At 47.8% G+C, this 21,846-nt stretch overlaps 1 protein-coding gene across 1 annotated transcript in view; it reads right to left on the bottom strand.

Moving 5' to 3' along the window:
• LOC135366393 (beta-galactoside alpha-2,6-sialyltransferase 2-like) overlaps positions 1–21,645 on the bottom strand; it is a 92,930-nt gene extending 71,285 nt beyond the window's left edge. The window contains exons 1-2 of the mRNA XM_064599077.1: positions 21,005–21,645; positions 13,820–13,956 (exon numbers count right to left, since the gene is read on the bottom strand). Coding sequence (XP_064455147.1) covers positions 13,820–13,956; positions 21,005–21,474 — 607 coding nt within the window. The 5' untranslated portion in view covers positions 21,475–21,645. The remainder of the gene's footprint in view (positions 1–13,819; positions 13,957–21,004) is intronic.
• Positions 21,646–21,846: the final 201 nt, after the last annotated feature.

Raw genomic sequence — 21,846 nt, forward strand, 5'->3', positions numbered from 1 at the left:
TTGCAGTTAGATGAACCAGTAGCAGTTGAAGCCTACCAACCTAAGAGGCTAGAATAATCAATGAGCGCAAGAGATGACCGGATCGAATTACCCTTCCTTCTTCTACCTGGCCTAGTATTTCTGCACGATTTGCGTATCTTTGAGGAAGTCACACAGCACATTTAGTGCAATTTTTCGGTCTGAGCTAGTATTCCAGTTGCCCATTAGCTTGGCAAAGGTGAGAGGCGTGTGACTAAGCTTTCTTATAGTTCCTTCTCTAATTGTTCACGTTCTTTGGAGAACTTCTTGCACTGAGTGATGACATGGTGGGTGGTATCCGGGAGCATACACGTTGAGCAGTCAGGAGAGTCTGCTTTGCCCTGCTTGAAGAGGACTGAGTTGGTTGGCAGGGCTCCGAGACGTATGCGGTGAATCAATGTGGTGTATACCCGTTTTATGTTGCCAGGTATGGAATACTTGAGCTCTGGATCAATATGTTTGATGTAATCTTCTGATCGCAGTGTTTTCAGCCAGAGTTTCTTCGCGTATACTTTAGTTTTGCTGCTGAGCAGGTTTACTGCATCTCCTTTAGTGAACGGGATAGGTGATCGTTTCTGATGAGCCAAGGCCTCTTTTGCCAACTTGTCGGCCAGTTCATTTCCGTCGATACCACAGTGAGCTGGTACCCATTGTAGTTCGGCGTGATGTCCTCTATCGATTACATCTGAGTGATCAGTGTGAATCTTGTATAGTGGAGCAAATTTGTCGTGTCCGGTAGACATAGTCCCTGTAGAGCAGCTTTGGAGTCACTACAAATAATCCAGGAGCCGATTTCGCATGTCTTGATATAGGTGAGAGCTTTCAATATCCAATGCAGTTCTGCTGCTGTGGATGATGTCGTATGTGACAGCTTGTAGCTTTTTGAAATGTCTTCTTCATAAACTGCGCTGGTTGAGCCGAGTGCCGTTAGTAGAACCATCCATAAAAATCTTCTTTGCTGACGGGTGGGCTTCTTCCAGATAGCTCAGTGGTGCAAGTTGCTTTAGCGCCACGGGTGGGAGGTCAGCTTTCTTTTTAATACCTGGGATTTTAGGCCTGATGGCCTTGGTCGGCAGAAGCCACGGTGCCTTTTCACGAGGGTGCGTTTTCTGCATTTTGGAAGAAACTTTTGTATGACTCCAAGATGCCGATGCAACGCAGATTTTTTGCGATCTTGTATTTTTTTTAACCAAGTGGAGCTGAGTGTGCCTGGTGATGATTCGGATCAGATGGCGTCGGGTTTCTCTTTTCCGATGTGCTTCGAGTGGAGGTTCTTTCGCCTCGATAAGTGCCAACTGTGACCGCACTGTTTTCGGAAGTCCGAGGACTATTCTTGCACTACGAGCGTATATAGCTTCTAGAGTGTGTTCCTGCTTCACGGACAGGTTCTGTATGACGGGGAGGCTGTAGTGTATGCTTTCCCTGATCAAAGAATTATGCAAAACTGCCAACGTTTGCGTGTTTCTCCAACGGTAGCTTCCTTCGGATCGAGCGGGACATTGCTCGCAGTTGGTGGCGGGGGAGGACGAATTTTGGGGCACGGTTTTTGGACTTTCGATGTGACCGTGGTCCTGCCCTTCTTCCAAGCGCGTTACCTTAGGGCTGCTGTTTTGACTGTTGATGTTTAGGTTTTCGATCGCGTGGTGGCAATGGGGGCCTTCCCAACTCATTGGCTTCGGGGAGACGTGGAAACTCATTTGAGTAACACGCTTGCTGGTTTGGCTGATGAGTACTCTCTGGCTGGCGAACCATCTTGCGATTTAATGATCCACTATTTGCTGTCCCTGAGACTCCATCATACACTAGTGGTTTGAGGGCTTCGATGGCTGCGCGTCGACACGGACATCCTCCATATGTTGCTGCATGTGGACTGTTACAATTCGCGCAGCGGCGTTCCCGCCTATACATGTGCAGTCCTTGTGACTGTGTGGTCCAGCGCAGGATTTACATTTCTGCGTTCCTCTGCAGTTTTTGGCTATATGTCCAAAGCGGAGACATTTATAGCATTGTGTTGGGAATAGAAATTCCTGAACCTTGAAAGTGTTGAATCCTATACGGTAACCTCTTCAGGCATGGGATGTCAGATCTGAATGTGATAATCTCACTGTCGTATATATTGCCTGACTCTTGTGACACCTGTTTCGTCTGTGCTGAAGCCTCGCTGCCGGCGGACTTTGATAGCCCCGACTGGCTTTAGAAAGTCGAATAGTTGCTCATCCGTATAGGGAATGCGGAGACCAGTGATCTTTCCAACATTTCTTGCATAGGTATTCGGGTAGTTACAGCCACATTCGCAATGCTTGTAAGTGTCAGGAGCGCTTTGGCAGCTGTGGGCGACGCCATGCACCGTAATAATGAGGCGGGAAATGCGATTGCTTTCAATTCGTTCTTGCGTCGCCTTCATAACATCGCTGGCTATTGTGTTGGGGTTCACTTGTAGGAACGATACATCTGGTTTTACTGGTCGCAGTATGACAGGAATGCCAGATTTTCTGTCCTACTTTGCAACAACAGTTACAAATCCTTCATCGTCTTCCATTTGGTGGTTGCCTTCAAGGGGGTTTTCTTCACGTTATAATAAAGGACTTTGACAACGTGAATTCGTTTCAGATAGAGGCTGGCTCTCATCAGTTCTAAAGCGCTTGCACGCAGCAGATGAGCTACCGCTATTAGCAGCTCGCAGCGATGATTCCATGAGGGACGGTACGGCTAATCCTTCCTATGTGTCCTGCATGCTTCGGCTAAAAGCCCTCAACGGTGAGCGAAAACACTCCGCTCACTGCTGACACAACGAACAAAGCACAGCACACGCTGTCTGAAAACTGCTGAGCGCCGAAAAGGGCTGTTCAAACTGAAGCTAGGGCTAACGTAGGAGTTCGAACAAATGTCGTCTTCACTCGTCACTATCTTCTTCTTCCTGAGCCCAGTGGCCGGAGCCCAATGACCGATTACTGGCCCCTTCAAACTGATTGGTCCACGCTAAGCCTACTGAACAGTGATTGGCTAGCATGCATATTTCGCTCCTAAGCCGGCCCACTGGCCGGGGTGCCGGACCGGCTTAGGAGCGACATATGCATGCTAGCCAATCGCAGTTCAGTAGGCTTAGCGTGGACCAATCAGCTTGAAGGGGCCAGTGATTGGTAGGCATAGAACGGACCAATCAGTGTGAAGGGCCAATCGGTAGGCTTAGCGTGGTCCAGCTTGGAAGTCTGGGAAATGTGGAGAGTGATCGGTATGCTTAGAATGGACCAATCAGCATGAAGTAGGCAGAGCTAGTAAAGAGTTGCGCCATCTGGTGGCACTCTAACAAGGTAAGTTTAGACATCTGAGATAGAGCCGCACTGGAGCCACTGCCGAGCGCACCATCTGGCGTGCGCTAGTGAAGGCTATGTTCAGTAGACTTAGTCGGCCAATCAGCGGGCTTGGAGTGTCAGCCAATCAGTGGGCTTGGAACGGGCCAATCAACGTGCGAGGGCCAATCGGTTGACTTAGATTGGGGACGGCCAATCAGAGCGCTTAGAAATCTGGAAAATGTGGAGAGTGATCAGTAGGCTTAGAATGGACCAATCAGCGGGTGCGGAGCCGGTTAATTAGCATAAAGGGGCGGAGCCTCACCAATCAGCAGGCCTAGCATGCACCAATCAGCGTGAAGTAGGCAGGGCCAAGCCAACTAATTAGCATAAAGGAGCGGAGCTACGGTAAACCAATCAACGATCAGTAGGCTTAGCATGGGCCAATCAACGTGAAGGGGCGGAGCCAAGCCAGCTCATTAGCATAATGGGTGGAGCTACGATCGGCCAATCAGCGATCAGTCGGTTTAGCATGGGCCAAGCCTACTGATCATTGATTAGTTGACCGTAGCTTCGCTCCTTTATGCTAATGAGTTGGCTTGGCTCCCACTTCACGTTGATTGGCCCATGCTAAGCCTACTGATCGTTGATTGGTTGACCACAGCTCCACCCCTGAATGCTAATACCTTGGCTCCGCCCACTTCACGCTGATTGGTGCATGCTGATCGCTGAGCCTTTATGCTAATAAACCGGCTTCGTTGATTCGTCCACTCCGTCCCTTTATGCTAATTACTTGGCTCCGCCCACTTCACGCTGATTGGTGCACGCCGATCGCTGAGCTCCGCTGATTGGTCCATTCTAAGCCTACTGATCACTCCCCCAGACTTTCTAAGCGCTCTGATTGGCTCGCTGAACATAGCCTTTATTCGCGCCCGCAAGATGGCAGCGGCCCTGCTGCGGCTTTATCTCAGATGTTCAAACTTACCTTGTGGCGTGCAACTTTCTGCCCACTTCATGCTGATTGGTCCATTCTAAGCCTACTGATTCAGACGTCTAAGCCGAAGCCTACTGATCACCCTCCTAGACTTTCCAGACGCTCTGAATGGCCGTCCCAAATGTAAGCCTACCGATTAGCCCTCGCTGGCCCCTTCTAAGCCTGCTGACACCAGATGGCGCCACTCTTTAGTGGCTCCTTATTGGTTCTAGTTGGTCACAGCTCCCTCATAGGCTCCAACTCTGATTGGTCCATCTAACAGCAAGTGGTCACTCACCCACTGCTATTGGTCCATTGAACTGCAAGCCACTCATTGGTCACTCACACTCATCTCTAGATGAGATAAATTTAACTGTGGGAGATTGTAACTTTTACCATAAGATAAGTTTAGCGGGTCATACGCTAATAGGCTCTAACTGCTATTGGCCCGTGCTAACCGCATGCCTCCACCCTGCTGCCCATTGGTTCACAACGTTTCTGCGCATGCTTTGACGGCGCCGAATAAGGTTCCCTACACATTTAATAGAAATTATGCTATTGGTCCAGCTGCGTCATAGGGCACGGCTTGGTTCTGCTGTGGCTTGCCCTGATTGGTCCATGCTACTTACCTCGTGGCGCAACTCTTTACTGCCTCCACCCACTTTGCGTTGATTGGTCCATTCTAAGCCTACTGACTTCTAAGCCGGTCCACGCTAAGCCTACTGATCACTCTACCAGACTTTCTAAACGCTCTAATTGGCCGCTACCGATTGGCCCTCGCTGGCTTGTTCTAAGCCCTGTGACACCAGATGGCGCAACTCTTCACCAGCTCTGCCTACTTCATGCTGATTGGTCCATTCTAAGCCTACTGACTTCTAAGCCGAACCACACTAAGCCTACTGATTGGCCCTTCACACCGAAGCCTACCAATGTCAATGATTGGTCCACGCTAAGCCTACTGAACAGTGATTGGCTAGCCTGTTGCTCCTAAACCATAATGCAGCGGCTTCAGACAAGACACACGACAATTGTTGATTTCAACTTTTATTTGGTACAACAGCCTCCTGGTCCAGCTGTGGATTGGTTCAGATGCATCAGAGAGATCATTAGTCCCGGTCATCTCTTGCGCTCATTGGTCACTCAGATCCCGCGATAGACACCAACTGCCATCGGTTCATCTAATTGCAAGTGGTCTGCTCATTAGCCCATCTGACTACAAGCCTCTCATTTGTCACTTATGTCTAGAGCTCCCTAGCAGGCTCCAACTGCAATTGGTCACTTCCACTCATAGCTAGACCCAACTGCTACTCCCTCTAATCTCTAGGTGAGATAATATAAGTTTAACTGTGGGGTATTGAAACTTTTACCATAAGATAGATTTAGCCTGGGGCTGGTAGGCTCCAACTGCTATCGGCCCATGCCTCCATCCGGCTGTTCACTGGTTCACAATGAAACTTTTTCACATCCAGCGAAAAAGGTTCCCTACACATACAAGAGATGGCGCCGCTTGTGATTACCCTCTTTGCAAAGATGGGCAGCTGCGTCGCGAGTGTGAAAGAAGGTCCATTGGTGACTCATTTCTATCCAACTGGTTCATACTTCTAGAGAGCCAGCGTTAGAAGGCTCAACAGCTTACATGCCACTGCCTCCCGCTGTTCACATAAACACAGTTGCCAAAAAAAAAAACGTGTTCAGGGTACGATGTACACATCTCAAAACACGCTCTACACGAGTAAAGTTGGCTTCACCCGGTTGCACGCGTGCGTTGAGTGAAGCCCACCCCTGGGAACAAGCTTATAGTATCGTTTTTTTGTGTGTGTGTGCTTTGCACTTCATCCTAAAAATTTATTTCAATCAAGCAGAATGGCAAAAGGTGCTATGGAGTGGGTTCATTCCTAAGAACGAATTTTGTCACAGACTCACAACAACAACACAAAAAAAAGAAAAGAAAAAAAAACATTATTAAACAGAGTGCAAAAAAACTCGTCGTGATGCTAAGCAGGGAAGCCAGCACGCGTTCGAAATAAAAAAGCTGAGCAGGAAGAAGCACATGATCGAGAAAATATCGATAGTTGATGCTGTGCAGAGAAAAACAATTTGAAGGATCAATAAACCCTATAGAGCTTGGGCTCGTTTTTTTATTTTTATTTTAGACAGCGTGCGTTGCACCTCAACACATGAAATTAGCTAAATCAAGCAGAATGACAAAAGCATAGTGGTGCTATGTGGTAAAGCTCAAGATGCATTGACGCTCCAACGCTTATTAAACAATGCTATGCACGCAGGTACTCAATCTTCAAAAAAGAAGATTCCTCCCAAGCTGAATACGAAGAAACACAATTGCCTCAATAGGCTTCGGTGTGAAGGGCCAATCAGTAGGCTTAGCGGGGTTCGGCTTAGAAGTCAGTAGGCTTAGAATGGACCAATCAGCTTGAAGTAGGCAGAGCTGGTGAAGAGTTGCGCCATCTGGTGTCAGTGGACTTAGAACGGGCCAGCGAGGGCCAATCGGTAGCGGCTAATTAGAGCGTTTAGAAAGTCTGATAGAGTGATCAGTTGGCTTAGCGTGGACCGGCTTAGAAGTCAGTAGGCTTAGAATGGACCAATCAACGCGAAGTGGGTGGAGGCAGTAAAGAGTTGCGCCACGAGGTAAGTAGCATGGACCAATCAGGGCCAGCCACAGCAGAACCAAGCCGTGCCCTATGACGCAGCTGGACCAATAGCATAATTTCTATTAAATGTGTAGGGAACCTTATTCGGTGCCGTCAAAGCATGCGCAGAAACGTTGTGAACCAATGGGCAGCAGGGTGGAGGCATGCGGTTAGCACGGGCCAATAGCAGTTGGAGCCTACTAGCGTATGACCCCGCTAAACTTATCTTATGGTAAAAGTTACAATCTCCCACAGCTAAATTTATCTCATCTAGAGATGAGTGTGAGTGACCAATGAGTGGCTTGCAGTTCAATGGACCAATAGCAGTGGGTGAGTGACCACTTGCTGTTAGATGGACCAATCGGAGTTGGAGCCTATGAGGGAGCTGTGACCAACTAGAACCAATAAGGAGCTGCTAAAAAAAAGAACTCTGCAGAACTTGCAACGTCCCTGAAGATACGCACCACGTCATAATGCATTGTCCAGTGTTTAAGAAACATAGAAGAGAACTTCAAACGACACTGGAAAAACTTGACAACCGTCCATTCAGCTTCTACAAGATTCTTGGACCTTGGTCCGGTCCTCAACAACAAGACAAGGCCATGAAAGCATTATGTGCATTCTTGAAGAATAGCGGCATATCGAGCCGCTACTAAAGCACAAGTGTAAACAAAACACAATAGTACATGTGATGCTCACTACAGAGTGTCACGTATGATAGTCACTGCCATATTGGCGAAACTCACAAGAAATGGAGCTGCAGGCGCCCTTTTGGACAGCCACCAAGTTCCAACTCCCGCTCAGTTAGTAAAGAAGAAGAATAAGGAGCTGGGTGAGCGGCCACCTGCGGTCAGATGGACTAACGAGCAGACCACTTGCAGTTAGATGAACCAATAACAGTTGGAATCTACCGAGGGAGCTGAGTGAGCAATGAGCGCGAGAGATGACCGCATAGAATTATGAACCAATGATCTATCTGATGCAGCTGAACCAACCCACAGCTGGACTAGGAGGCTATTGTACCAAATCGTCACCAAGCTCCAAAACGCAGCTACTTCTATACTCTCTCTACTAAATAAAGGTTGAAATCAACAATTGGCGTGTGTCTTGTCTGAAGCTGCGGCCTGGCTTAGGAGCGACAAATTCAGGTTAGCCAATCACCGTTCAGTAGGCTTAGCGTGGACCAATCAGGGCCAGCCATCGGTAGGCTTAAAATGAACCAATCGTTGTGAAGGGCCAATCAGCGTGAAGTGGGCGGAGCCAGTAAAGAGTTGCGCCATCTGGCGCCAGTGGGCTTAGAACGGGCCAGCGAGGGCTAATCGATAGGCTTACATTGGGGACGGCCAACCAGAGCGTCTGGAAAGTCTAGGAGGGTGATCAGTAGGCTTCGGCTTAGACGTCTGAATCAGTAGGCTTAGAATGGACCAGTCAGCATGAAGTGGGCAGAAAGTTGCACGCCACAAGGTAAGTTTGAACATCTGAGATAAAGCCGCAGCGGGGCCACTGCCATCTTGCGGGCACGAATTAAGGCTATGTTCAGCGAGTCAATCGGCGGGCTTAGAACAGGACAATCGGTGGCGGCGGCCAATCAGAGCGCTTAGAAAGTCTGGGAGAGTGATCAGTAGGTTTAGAATGGACCAATCAGCGGAGCTCAGCGATCGGCGTGCACCAATCAGCGTGAAGTGGGCAGAGCCAAGTAATTAGCATAAAGGGGCGGAGTGGACCAATCAACGGAGCCGGTTTATTAGCATAAAGGCTCAGTGATCAGCATGCACCAATCAGCGTGAAGTGGGCGGAGCCAAGGTATTAGCATTAAGGGGTGGAGCTGTGGTCAACCAATCAACGATCAGTAGGCTTAGCATGAGCCAATCAACGTGAAGTGGGCGGAGCCAAGCCAACTCATTAGCATAAAGGAGCGAAGCTACGGTCAACTAATCAATGATCAGTAGGCTTAGCATGGGCCAATCAACGTGATGTGGGCGGAGCTAATGCCGACCAATGAGATGGCTTTGAAATTGGCTTGTGTTGGATTAGAACTGGATTGTGTTGGATTAGGACTGGATTTTGGCTTATAATAGGATTAGAATTGGATTAGAACAGGCTTCTCTTGGATTAGAGAAAACTCTTGGCTATAGGACACATTTCTATACTGTGAGACAGACCTGCGTCCATCGCCATCGTGTTCTTCTTCCCACGCTCTCCCTGGGTGATGCGCCTGCTTGATTCGCTCGGTGCAAAATAAACAGTTTCTTACACAGAAGAACAAACCGTTCTGTTGCTCATATCTTGGTGGAGGTGCGACCGATTCACCATCAACCTCAATTACAGCCTCACCTTCACTCTGGAACTTCGTCGGTTCATCCGTGGCTTCGCCGACATTGCTGCTCCGCTCACCGCTCTTCTCGCGAAAGATACGCCGCTCAATTGGACTGACGCGTGCGCCTTTGCCTTTAATCAGCTCAAGACACTCCTGACATCGGCCCCAGTTCTCCGCCACTTTGACCCTTTGGCACCGACAGAATTGCACACCGACGCCAGCGGAACCGGCATCGGGGCCGTTCTGGCTCAGCGTTTTCCCGACGAACCGATGGAGAACCCTGTGGCCTTCGCCAGCCGGACTCTTTCGAAACCAGAACGCAATTACTCTGCAACCGAGAAGGAGTGCCTTGCCATATAGTCTGGGCGATCCAAAAATTCCGTCCCTACCTTTACGGCCGGCCATTTGCTGTAGTCACAGATCATCATGCTCTTTGCTGGCTCGGTACACTCAAAGATCCTTCCGGCCGACTAGGGCGTTGGATATTGCGCCTTCAAGAATTCGACGTAACCGTCAAGTACAAGTCTGGCCGTCTACACTTGGACGCGGACGCGCTTTCACGTTGCCCGCTTCCCCCTGACCAGTCCTTTTCAATACCACGCGCTGTGGATCCGTCCCAAGACGCCGCCGATCTTCTTATCTGCCCTATTAGAGCCTCTGACCCGGCCTTCCTACGCGTTCAACAGATGCAGGACTTGACTTGTTCCCGCATCATTCGTCACCTTGACGGTTCAGAACCGTCTACGGACCGAAGAATTAGGCGCCAGAGCAGGCACTTCGTACTATCCGACGGTCTCCTCTACCGCCAGAATTACTGCCCTGATGGCCAGCGTCTCCTACTTGCGGTCCTCAAAGACCTCCGCCAACAAGTTCTCCAATCGCTTCATGACGACATCACGGCTGGCCACCTCGGATTCCTGAAAACATATGACCGCATTCGCAGGCGACACTATTGACCTCGTCTATACAGCACAGTTCACCGCTACGTTTCATCCTGCATCATTTGCCAACGACGGAAGCCTTCGTCGCCTCCTAAAACAGGCCATCTCCAACCACGTGAACTGCCCCTCCACCCATTCGAGCGGGTAGGAATTGACCTTTATGGACCCTTACCTACGACACCCTCCGGTAACCGTTGGGTCGTTGTAGCCATCGACCACGCCACACGCTACGTCGAAGCTGCAGCTCTTCCGTCGGGATCCTCTGAAGAAGTCGCACGCTCCTTCATCCATAACATCCTGCTCCGTCATGGTGCGCCACGTGTCATTGATGCGCATGCTTGATTCGCTCGGTGAAAAATAAACAGTTTCTTACACAGAAGAACAAACCGTTCTCTTGCTCACAATACTACTTGCATGAACCACTGACAACCGACAAAGTCACTAAGCTACGCACCAAAGGAAGATCATGTTCTACCGGCATAGTCCTAGCGGGAGGCCACTCATATCTGCCCACTGGGACATTTCATCATCGCCGGTGAGAACTCATGTAGGGGAACACCATATCTCCTCTACAAGCATGACGGCAGCCCTTGCGTCAACCCACAATTTTGGCCAGTCGTCCTACTTTTCGCTACTGCTTTGCATGGCATGATGCAGAAGTGACGACAGTATATTGTTGGGGTTGCGGCCGAATCTGTTCTTTCTTTGCGGAGCAAGAAAGAGCACCCGGTCGTGGAACGAGCTAGTCTGAAACGACGAGCATGCGAATCTGCAACCACCAGTGAAACAACTGCTCTGCCGTGGAGAAAAAAAAAAAAAAATCCGCACCAGATTGACCAGTCGAGTAAAACCACGACGGTAGTCATTGCGTGCATTGGGAATTTTGGCGAGTCGTCCAATACCGTTCGCGACCTTTCCCTCGAAAGATGCGGAAGTGATGACACCACTTTGTTGGACTTCTCGTCGGATCCGAACTTTCTCGGCGGATCAAGAGCGCTCCGTTGTGAAATGAGCTCACCTGAAACGACCAGTTAGAAACATGACTTCTCCGCCGCGGAGAAAAATAATACCGCTCCAGATTGATCATTGGAATTTGCCATAAGTTATCGGGGTCTTCGGACGAGTTCGAACCCGCAACCTCAGCATCAGTAGGTGAACACGCTGCCAACTGATCCGTTCGGTGAAAGACTATCTCTTTCTGCAAACAATTTTTGCGAAAGACTAATACCTTCACTAGGGTTGGGAATCCCGGCCCATTTTTACAGTTTCGGGATTTCGGGATTTTTCCCGACTAACCCCGTGATCCCGCGACACGACGTTTGGATTGATGTCAAAGCGAAACAGCACGCATACACAGCCTTTACGTAGTAACTGGAATGTTTCCCGTGTGCATTTTGTGTCTGTCTCCTCGGCCTCCTGTCACAGCGTGTTAATGAAAAGATTCGTGTTGCGACACATTTTATCCAAAAATTGATAAGGCCTGTTTTATGTTCTGCACATGCACCCGCGTGCGTGGTGTCTCATTTAGGTGTGCCATGTGTGTGTGCATGCCTCAGCTTTTTCATCGTCACTCCACTCGTATATTATCCCACATGCACTGAGGTATGGTACCGCAATTGTTGCGGTGAATCACCTCACCCCGTCATCATTCATGTAATGGTTGTTTTTCTCCTCAAATAAAAGGCTCGTTTTAATCCCAGTTGTCACGTATAGAAAGGTTCGGCTTCCAAAACTTTTTTTATTTCCAACCTTTTTTAACGAGCACCAAAACTTTATTTATAGCGAGAGATCAGTGGACAAACTAAAGCGACCGCGTCATGGCAACCTATTGTGGGGTTTACGCTTACCATGTTGTTGCATTCTTTCTTGCACCATGTTCTGATTTGTGTGTGTGTGTGTGTGTGGATTTTTTATATATTTGTTGCGTTGTTGTGTACCTTGCTTTTTTATTGTTGTTTTTATTGTCACATTGTTCGCTGCCCTGCGTAGACGGGGGTTCGCTCCCCCATTGCAAGAGAAATGAGCAAAAAAAAAGAAGAAAAAGAAACTCAGTCACTGAACGCAAGGAGGTGCAGATCATGTTTGTTAGTCGGCGCCAGTCACAACAGAGACACAAAACAGAAGTGTCAAAATCTGCCTAGCAAAATAATGTGAATCCCTCCACCAGTTTAATGACCAGGAAAAGGCTGGTTTTCAAAAGCGATTGCCTTTTCGCCCTTTCTTTGCAGTGTTATGCACGCGCGCACCACCATAAAGGCCTTTGAACGCCGCCGATACACCAAAGGAGGTAGGAACTCCTATCTGCAGATATTTAGTTACGGATGTAATAGATGGTAATATTGTTCTTCTATGTTTCCTAATTCTATTTACAATTTATTGTTCAATACTTTTCCTTCACAACGTGTGCAGCGTTAATACAAAAACGCTTTTTTTTTTTTGGATACGGGCGAGTAGACGTACCGCCATCTAGATACCTCTATCCATTGTTACGTCATCTGAAGAATTGTAGCAACCAATCAGACGCCATCGCGAGGTATACGCATACCGTTCTGCTCTACACTGTTAAAAATGAACTTCACCATATAGCACGCTCCTAGCCAACCATCATCCCGAATGGCAACGTTCTCGTCCCTGATTTGTTGAAAACGGGAGGCAGAGCCTATTTTGCAGCCCCCATCTCATCATCGTATCCTTATGTGTGTGTGTGTGTAACCATAATGTCGTACATAATCGATGGTGGTGGTGGTGGTGTGTGGTGAAAGGGCTTGCCGTTGTCGGCCTCACGTGCATAATCGATACATAATACGCTCCGCCTCCCGTTATCAACAAATCAGGAGCAAGAACGTTGTCATTGGGGATGATGGTTGGCTAGCAGCGTGCATGTTGAAGATACGAACCTATCAGATTCATCTATACAAAAAGTGTCACAGCCAACAAGTTAAAATCGCTGTTTGGAGCCGACACAGTCGGCGGACTAGCTTCGTAGAGTTCATAGCCCCTTGAATGATTGATGCTAACGAGGGAATTCTGGCACGTGCGTCATACGCTCTTAAAAATGAACTTCGCCGCATAGCAAGCTCCTAGTCAACCATAATCTCGAATGATATCGTTATCTGCGGTTATTTGTTGAAAACGGGAGGCGTACGCCTTTTTTGTGACACTTATGCTGTTCATAATTGTCACAAAAAGGCGTACGCCTCCTGTTTTCAACAAATCAGGGCAGATAACGATATCATTCGAGATGATGGTTGGCTAGGAGTGTGCTATGCGGTGAAGTTCATTTTTAAGAGTGTACGCTCTTAAAAATGAACTTCACCGCATAGCACGCTCCTAGCCAACCATCATCTCGAAGTTCATTTTTAAGAGCGTAGGCACCAACAATTGAAGCCTGCTTACCGGCAGAAGGAGTGGAAAAAGACGCGTAAACAGTGCTTGAGAGGCAGCTAAGGACAAAGGACTGTAGCATTCAAAATGCGTGCTAGAAATTAAATAACTCGTAATTGACGCACCGAGAATCCCGGGAATTTCCGGAAAAAAAATCCCGGGATTTCGCGACGACAAACACAGCCGGGACTCCCGGGACATCCCGGATCTCAACACTAACCCTGAGCGTTGAACATTGCTTGGCTTACCAATCTCGTCTCCCAGACGCGCTCCATGCAGTGATCCAGCACTGGACACGAGGGCGCAGGTGTTGTATCTCTCCTGCCAAAAGGGAGTCTTCGGAAAATAGCGTCCGTATCTCGTCGAACGGAATGGCTCTGCAAAACTGCGTAGCAAACAGCGGTCATCGTGGTGAATGGAGGCAATCAAAATGTCGTGGTTATTAAATAAGTGAAATAAATTATCGAGGGCCGCATATATAGACTCTACTAGACTCTCGAAAGAGAACTTCACCGCGTAACACGATAACCAAACCACCATCTCTCTTTCTTGTCCCTTCCCGAATTTTTTCGTCCTCCCATATACAGGGTGTCCCAGAAAACGTGTCATTCAATTATAATAATAATAATAAAAAACGACCTAGAATCATGCGGTCAACGGCATTTGTTCTTACGAGGTTTCTTCCACCCCGTGACGTGAATGCCGTGTCACTTAAATTTAATTATGTAAATTTTTGCTGAACTGAACTGGGAAATTTGTTAAGTAAAGGTCACTTTTTCTTACCCCATCAACGTGAAGAGCGTTTCGAATTTACTCAAATAATGATAACTGACAGGAACATTGAGGAGCTATCCCATCCGTAAAAATAGCCAAACGTCGTGCTCTACGGAGCTCCCAGAGGATAGCGCCCGACCAATTTTTAAGCGGAATCGTTGTCAGTGCGACGAAAGGAGGTTGGAGTCCCAGCCCACTGGCATCGTAGAAAGAGATAACACAGGCATGGCTTATCGCGTCCGGCTTCCCCTGAGATCATGCCTTCCTTCTCCCAATTTCAGGGCCCGCTTGCACGAAACAAACTTAGTGTAATACTTAACGAGTTCCCCACTTAGTGTAGTGCCGGAGCATAGCCTCCTATATACTGATACTGATATAGGAGGCTATGGCTCTACGTTGGCAAGTACACCACGCTCGTTGCAAATAGGGCTAGCTTCACGCACAGTACTGTATTTACGTGGTTTGTTGTTGCTGTCTCTTCACGCTCATGGCAATGTTGTCATTATATAAGCATGTATCTTTTTCATTGTTTGTCGGTAATGGTGAAATTGACGTGTTTTCATTTGTCGACTTTCCCTATTCTTGAGTTGGTCTAGTTGCCATGCTCAGAACGAAGCGACTTCCACTCCTTCATGTAATGGCTCGAAACCCTTATCCTTGAAGGTCTCCGAAATAAATAAATAAAATAAATAAAAACAAATAAATAAATGTTCTCTCCTTCTTAACTATACGCACTGGTAAGTTATTAATGACGGATAGTATATTTTGTTGCGGAAATGTTCTCAAAGCCCCGCAGAGAAATTTTCTAAGCATAAAAACAAAGTGAAACGGTCAAAATGTGAATTAGAAAAATTCTATACTAATTTGTCGGCTACCGCGTTATCGTCTTATTATCGAGGAGGAGGAGGAGGAGGAGGAGTGTCGTTGGGAGGAACCCGAGAGGTCTGCCTGCCTGATTAGGCGGCATGTTTCTCGGGAAGGGAAAGATGGTGGACAGGAGGAAAGGGTGAAGTGGAAGACCGAGCGGAATCCGCTCGTGGGGAGGATAGCTGCGTCCATGGGCCGACTTCAGGGGAACTGTGCCGGCATACGCCTATTACACATCTGAGGGAAACCCAGGAAAAACCCCAGACGGCACAGCCGGCCCGCGGATTCGAACCACGGACCTCCCAGTCTCCAAGCGCACGCGTTAGACACGAACTGCCCGGCGCCCCCTTCGGGGAGGGAGGACTCTGCCCCTCTTGAACCCCCTCGAAAAGGCGCTGCTCTGCGTACGTGAATGACAGTTTGAATGACAGTTCTTTGTAAGAAGGCGTACGCCTCCCGTTTACAGCGAACCAGGGGAGACAAAGGTGTCATTCATGACCAGAATTCAGGGAAACCACACAGAAAGCGGGCTTATCACCTGATACGAGAGTAACATGAAAGAAGGCCAACTTGACAGATTAACGCGAGTACATACAGGGTGTCCCGGAAAACGTGTCAACTGAATTATAATTTAAAAATCTACGGTACCTAGAATAATGCGGTTAACACCATTTGTTCTTACTAGGTTTTTGCCATTCCCGATGTGAATGTCATGTAACGTAAGTTTAATTATGTTTGGCGATGTGACCTCGGAAAGTTGCCAAGTAGAGGTCACTTTTTTACCACACCAATATGAAGAGCGCTCCCAATTTACTCAAATTCATGATAACTGATAGTGATATCCAGAAGCTGTCCCGTTGAAAAAAAAAAAAAAAAATGAGACGTTGTTAGTATTGCGAGGAAAATGCGTACTGTATTGCGAGGTACAGTTGGGGCCAACGACGAATCTTCGATACACGGTTCATAGCGGCATGTTAGTCCTAAGCTTTAGTGCGGTAGTTTAGGATGCTCCTAGGACCTTTGGCCAGCGTCCTAAACTGCGCGGAGCGAGCGCCACCACTTTAGTGTTGTAGAAGTTTCGTGCAAGCCACTTACGGCTCCGGCCATGGTAGAGCACATATACTCCTCCGCTGACGGACTAATATCAAAGAGAGGCGTACACCGCCATCAGAGCTTGCCACCCTTGGCTGCCGCCCCTTCCACCTGCCGTGCATCCTCGGCCCTGGGGACACCGCGGCCCATTCCAGGGCGGCCTTACGTCATGTAGTTGGCTTTTTTTAGGCGAGTGGCCTAAAGGACTCATTGTGACCGCGACAGCGCTCTCGGACATTCCCACCATCACGATCAGGATCGCCATCGCCGCTCCGATCAGCACCGTCATCTCTCATCATCGTCATCACTCATCATTGTCATCGCTCACATTAGACCCCTTAGCTATGAGCTAGCGTTCCACTCCTAGAGTGGAAAACCTCCCCACTTCATCGTCAGAATATAATTTGTTGATGATGTTGTTACCGTAATTTTACTTTTTTCGATATCGAAGTGCGGATCGCAAATGCCTTTTTCAATCGGCATCGGAAAAGTATTCTCTGTGCAAATTTACGGTAACGCGGTCTCCGTAAACCTTACAGATACCGATACTTTTATGGTGTCCCCACCCTCGGTTCACCGGTCATATTTCTTAATACCAGCGGCATGGCCGAGTGGGCTAAGGCGTCCGCTCGTTGGTGGTAACCAAGGTCGTGCTGAAGACTGGGAGGTGGTGGGTTCGAATCCTACCGCCGGCTGTGCTGTCTGAGGTTTTCCCTGGGTTTTCCGAAGACTTTCCAGACGAATGTCGGCACAGTTCCCCCTGAAGTCGGCCCAGGACGCACACTAACCCCCCTGTCCCCCACTCCTTCCTGCTATCCTCTCTCCGTCTGTCCACATCTGTACGTCGCTCATAGCCACAGTTGCTTCGCGGCGCTAACACCCAATAAAAAAAAAAAAAAATATTTCTTAACTTTGTTTACTGACTCTGGCCCGCTTAGATTTCCCGAGATTTCATGAAATTGCTTCCTATTTTAGCAAAAGTACCGAGTAAAATATCGCGTTACCTTTTTTTGGTTTAGTATCTGTAGCGGTACTTCGTTACCTTAAAAACTATGTACCGGTATTTCGTTACTCTTTACCCAAGTAACGAGTATCGGCATCGCGATACCATATTTCGGTAACGCGTACAACGCTGCGTAAATTTTACGTGACTGAACGCAAAATAATCCTAAGACAGTCCTCCTGTGAACTTGACAGACATCTTGCCTCTCGCGGATGCTGGTTTCAGGGCGGCTCTGAGGTTAAAGAGGCACCAGAGGCACTTCTCCCGGCGGTCGTTACCTTAACAGCATTACAAAAGGAACGTCCCCTAGTCTGCTTTTCAAGAAGGGAAACAATGTGGAGCGGTCTGTTATAGACCTCTCCCTGTTTGTAAAAAAATAACGTGGTCGTGTTCGACAGCGCCACCAATAGATATCTCACTGTTGGTAGACAAATGACGTCATGATGTTCGACAGCGCCCCCAATTTGGTAGAGTTGAACTACGCTCGAAGCTATAGAGGCGAACAAGGTCGCGCCCGAAAGCCACGGTCTTGAGGGGATTACGATGGTCCCTGTAAGGGACGCGACCTTCGGTCCTACTTTTCTTTCAATAGGAGGCAGTGAACAAGTGCCCATTCTTGAAACCCAGCCCTCCCCCTTCCGATGTGTTTCCGTTTCCGTCTGTCTACCAACGTCATGATGACGTTTCTCGGGTAGAGGTCTATTGGTATCCTGAAACAATCTCCCGCGATGAATGGGCTAATCGTTTAAAGATAGCGTAAAGCGGCAGACAGACAGGTTGTGTGGACGGCGTAGTTTAACAGCTTGTTGCTTGGAAACCCTGCACAACAAGTTATACGTGTGGCAAGGAAGGCTAAATATTTTTTAGTAAGTGCTAGTAAAAATGCGGCAAAACGGCTCGGGGCGACGTCTACTGGGAAATCATAACCCCCAACAGACCTCTACCCGAGAAACGTCATGACGTTGGGAGACAGAATGAAACCGAAACAAATCGGAAGGGCTGGGTTCCACGAACGGGCACGTGTTCGCTGCCTCCTAGCTATTGAAAGAAAAGGACCGAAGGTCGCGTCCTTTCAGGGACCATATCGTAATCCCCTCAAGACCCTTGCCTTCTTGCGCGACCTTGTTCGCTCCTAGCTTCGATTGTAGTCCAAATCTACTAAATAGACGATTTCCGAAAATCCCAGAGTGCTTTGCGCCGCTTTGAACTGTGGGAGCTTACTCGATACGAAAGAAACGGGAGGCCTCAAGACTATTTCGATTTCTCCCCTATATACCTATCCATTGTCCACGACGTGTTAAGTTCAGTGAAAGCCAAACGTGAAGGCTTATTCTTCGTTCCCCCACTCAGTAAGCTACCAGGATGCAAGGCGTGCGCAAGGAGCATTGGGATTTTCTGAAATCGTCTATTGGTGGCGATGTCGAACACCATGACGTCATTTGTTTACAAACAGGGAGATGTCTATCTGTCAAGCAACAGTGATCTATGTTCCCGGCTGGCTCGCTGCTCATGATGGCTAAGTTCGCTTTGCGGTTCAACTACAAAGTGGAACCGTCATTGTAGTGCCATATCTTTGCCATGTACACCCTCTGAACGACTTTCCCATCGTGATGTTGATACGGGTATTCCTCGCAGCGCTCCTGTCCGCTGTATTATAGTGGGGGAAAGGGATATGTTTGGAATGAGAAGATGCAAATCTACTCGAAGGAACAACTTCTGCTTGAATGTAACTAACGTGTGACGTAAATGCAGTCACTATTACCCATAAATGGCTTCGACCACGTCAAAGAATACGTGTGCGTTTATGTATGAAATTTCCTTGCACAAGTGTCGCGTTGGAGGGACAAGTACTCCTGGCACGGCATTGAAACAAGGGAACGATCAAGTTTATGCATAAAGAGTGTGAAAATAAGTACGCGTAAGAAAAATGAATATAGTCTGTAACGGCATTAATCGGCCTTAATAGCGAGAGGAAAGAAGGAATTCTTAAGGTGTTTTCGTCGGACACGGTCCACTTGTTTGCATTATAAGCATGCATCAAAACTGGTTCAAACTTATTGGAACCGGTCCAGTGAAGTTAAGTATTAAGTTGATTGACATTGGTGTGGAAAACAACTTTGATATCGTTTTTGCCTTTCCGATATCAATAAATCAGAGATGGGACGAACCCTGAATTTTCGAATCCAAATGCAAATCCAAGGAAGGTTCTGCGAATTCACGAGTCTTTCGAATCCTTTATTAAAAAAAGAGTTTAAAAAGTCCGGGGAAAAAAAAACACGTCTGCTGAGAAGTGTTTTGAAGTGGAATTTGATATCTTTGTTTAATGAAAAACAAATTAAATAATAGTTCACTTTCAGGGGAAAAAAAAAACCATATACTTCTGCTTAAATGTAATTTAATTAACGTGTCGTTCATCGACATAAACTCTCGAGTCTGAATTCTTTCTAAGAAACGATCAAAAGCAAAACCATGTTACTTTTCAACTCGTAATGTAAGAGTTCCTGCCTGAACTCTTTCGGTCCAGGGCAAAGTAAACAAACAAACAAGAAAACACAGCTGAAAGTTTTAAATTCATGCAGATTTTTGTTAAAAACACCAGCATTTTCACCCGCTCATGATCTACTGCGTTTTTATCAGCTATGGCACCCGATGAGTCTTTGTGACATTCACTGTCGATGTGGGTGTGATCCGGAACTTTTCGACAGTTTCCTCGAATCGGGAAATTTTTGGTGCCAGTCAATTTGAAAGGCTTTCGATGGACTGCGGTCTGATGAGGCGCCAGTTTTGAAAAGAAACAAACAATCGTGGTTGGTGGATTCGAAAGGATCGGTTCGCCGCTTTGGGCACTGGGATCCCTGCCTAGGATTCGAGGATTCGCTTTGCCTATCCCTAAAATAAACTGAATATACGAGAAAGAGGAAGCATATAGGAACAAACACATGTGTTGCTTGGTAAATAAACAACAAGAATAATGGGAAAATGCTTCCAACCAGTGTTGCCATGCTTTCATGCATAATGTTGTTTAGTTTGCTAGAGGGAAGAAAAAAAAAAACTGGAGACGCGCAGGAACACGCGTAACACACAAGGCGAACAAACTCTCGAAAACAGCAAAATTCGAGTTAGTTGACTTGTGTTGCGTGCTCCTCCGTCTCGGGGATTTTCTCCCCATCATGTACAGCTCCCGTCACCCTTAATGATAACACTGGGGAAAAAAATCGCTCTCGTTTCCGAGCGCTATAACAGTCACCCTCGGGGCACTGGAGAAATGTTAAATGAACAAAATCCTCGCGTTAAACTAACAGAATAATTTTGTTCAACTAAGATTCCCTCATGAACCCAAAGGTTGCTGTACGGGAGCTGTACATATATCCAGTCTAGCCTGCAGCATCTGATGTCTTCTGCATGGTTTCCATATATATAGTTCGACCGCAACTCACACGCAGTGGCGTATCTAGGGTGTGGCAGGTGTGGACAGGTGCCATGGGCGCCAGGTGAACAGGGGCGCCATTATGTGGTCGGGTGTAAATGATCTAAAGCACCCGCCATTAAAGAGGTTGTAGTGTGAAACATAGTGCGGACCACACGAAAATGCATCTCCAAGGACATCATGTTAACCATGTTGCCATGGGCGCAGGTAGCTCTAGATACGCCACTGCTCACACGTGAACGGCCCTCCATACAATGAATGCGACCTCACCTATCGAGCATCCCAAGTTTTACTTTAAGAGCATTGCAAAGCAACGTTCTCGGTGAGCCGAATTCCCGTGCTCTTTGAGTCGCTGGGCGCGGCGGAACTCCATACCGGTTGCCATCAGGTTGCAATGCTAACGTCCGAGCACCTTCAATCTGGGATCGCCGCAGTTGCACGAGCAATTGTCGTCGATAGGCGTCCACTTTAGCACGAACTTTATCGTTGGGTAACGGGGCAAGCTTGGCGAGTTCTACGACGCCTCCAACTGCCGACGCCGCGATGATGCTGCCGTTGGGCGATGCTGATACGCGCCGTACGACCGTCGGTGAGCGCCGGCGCGAAGCCCAGCGCCAGTATTGAGCCCAAAGTACGTATACGTAACCTATAACACCCGCTACAGTCAAACACACAAATAACCACACACTGACTGCCAAGAGCTTCATTATACACGCACAGTTGATGAGCGGTTGTTCCATTGATTTTTTAGCGTCAGCATCAAACGTACGCCCGCTTGCGGAGTTTAAGGTTGGTACAGAAGCGAAGGCTCAAGAACATTTGTGCTTTACTTGTCTCAGGTACTCCAATGTTTCAATTCAACTGGGAATTTGTTCACGATATGCAGCGCAGCAGTGAAGTAGCGCGTCATAGCAGACGAAGTGCGCTCCCATTAGTTCCTCAGTTTCCATAAGGGTGGCGGGACACTCGATGGCCATCCTTGAGTCGTAATATATTTTAATATATTTTTGCGCAGGTCATACATTTTTAGTAGTTCCTGACGTTGTGTCACAGTTTACGCACTGGAACTGCAGGTGCAACTTTCTAGATAAAGTAAGAGGTTTCTTTTCGAC

Source organism: Ornithodoros turicata, chromosome 8, assembly GCF_037126465.1.
Source record: "Ornithodoros turicata isolate Travis chromosome 8, ASM3712646v1, whole genome shotgun sequence".
Classification (NCBI taxonomy): Eukaryota; Metazoa; Arthropoda; class Arachnida; order Ixodida; family Argasidae; genus Ornithodoros; species Ornithodoros turicata.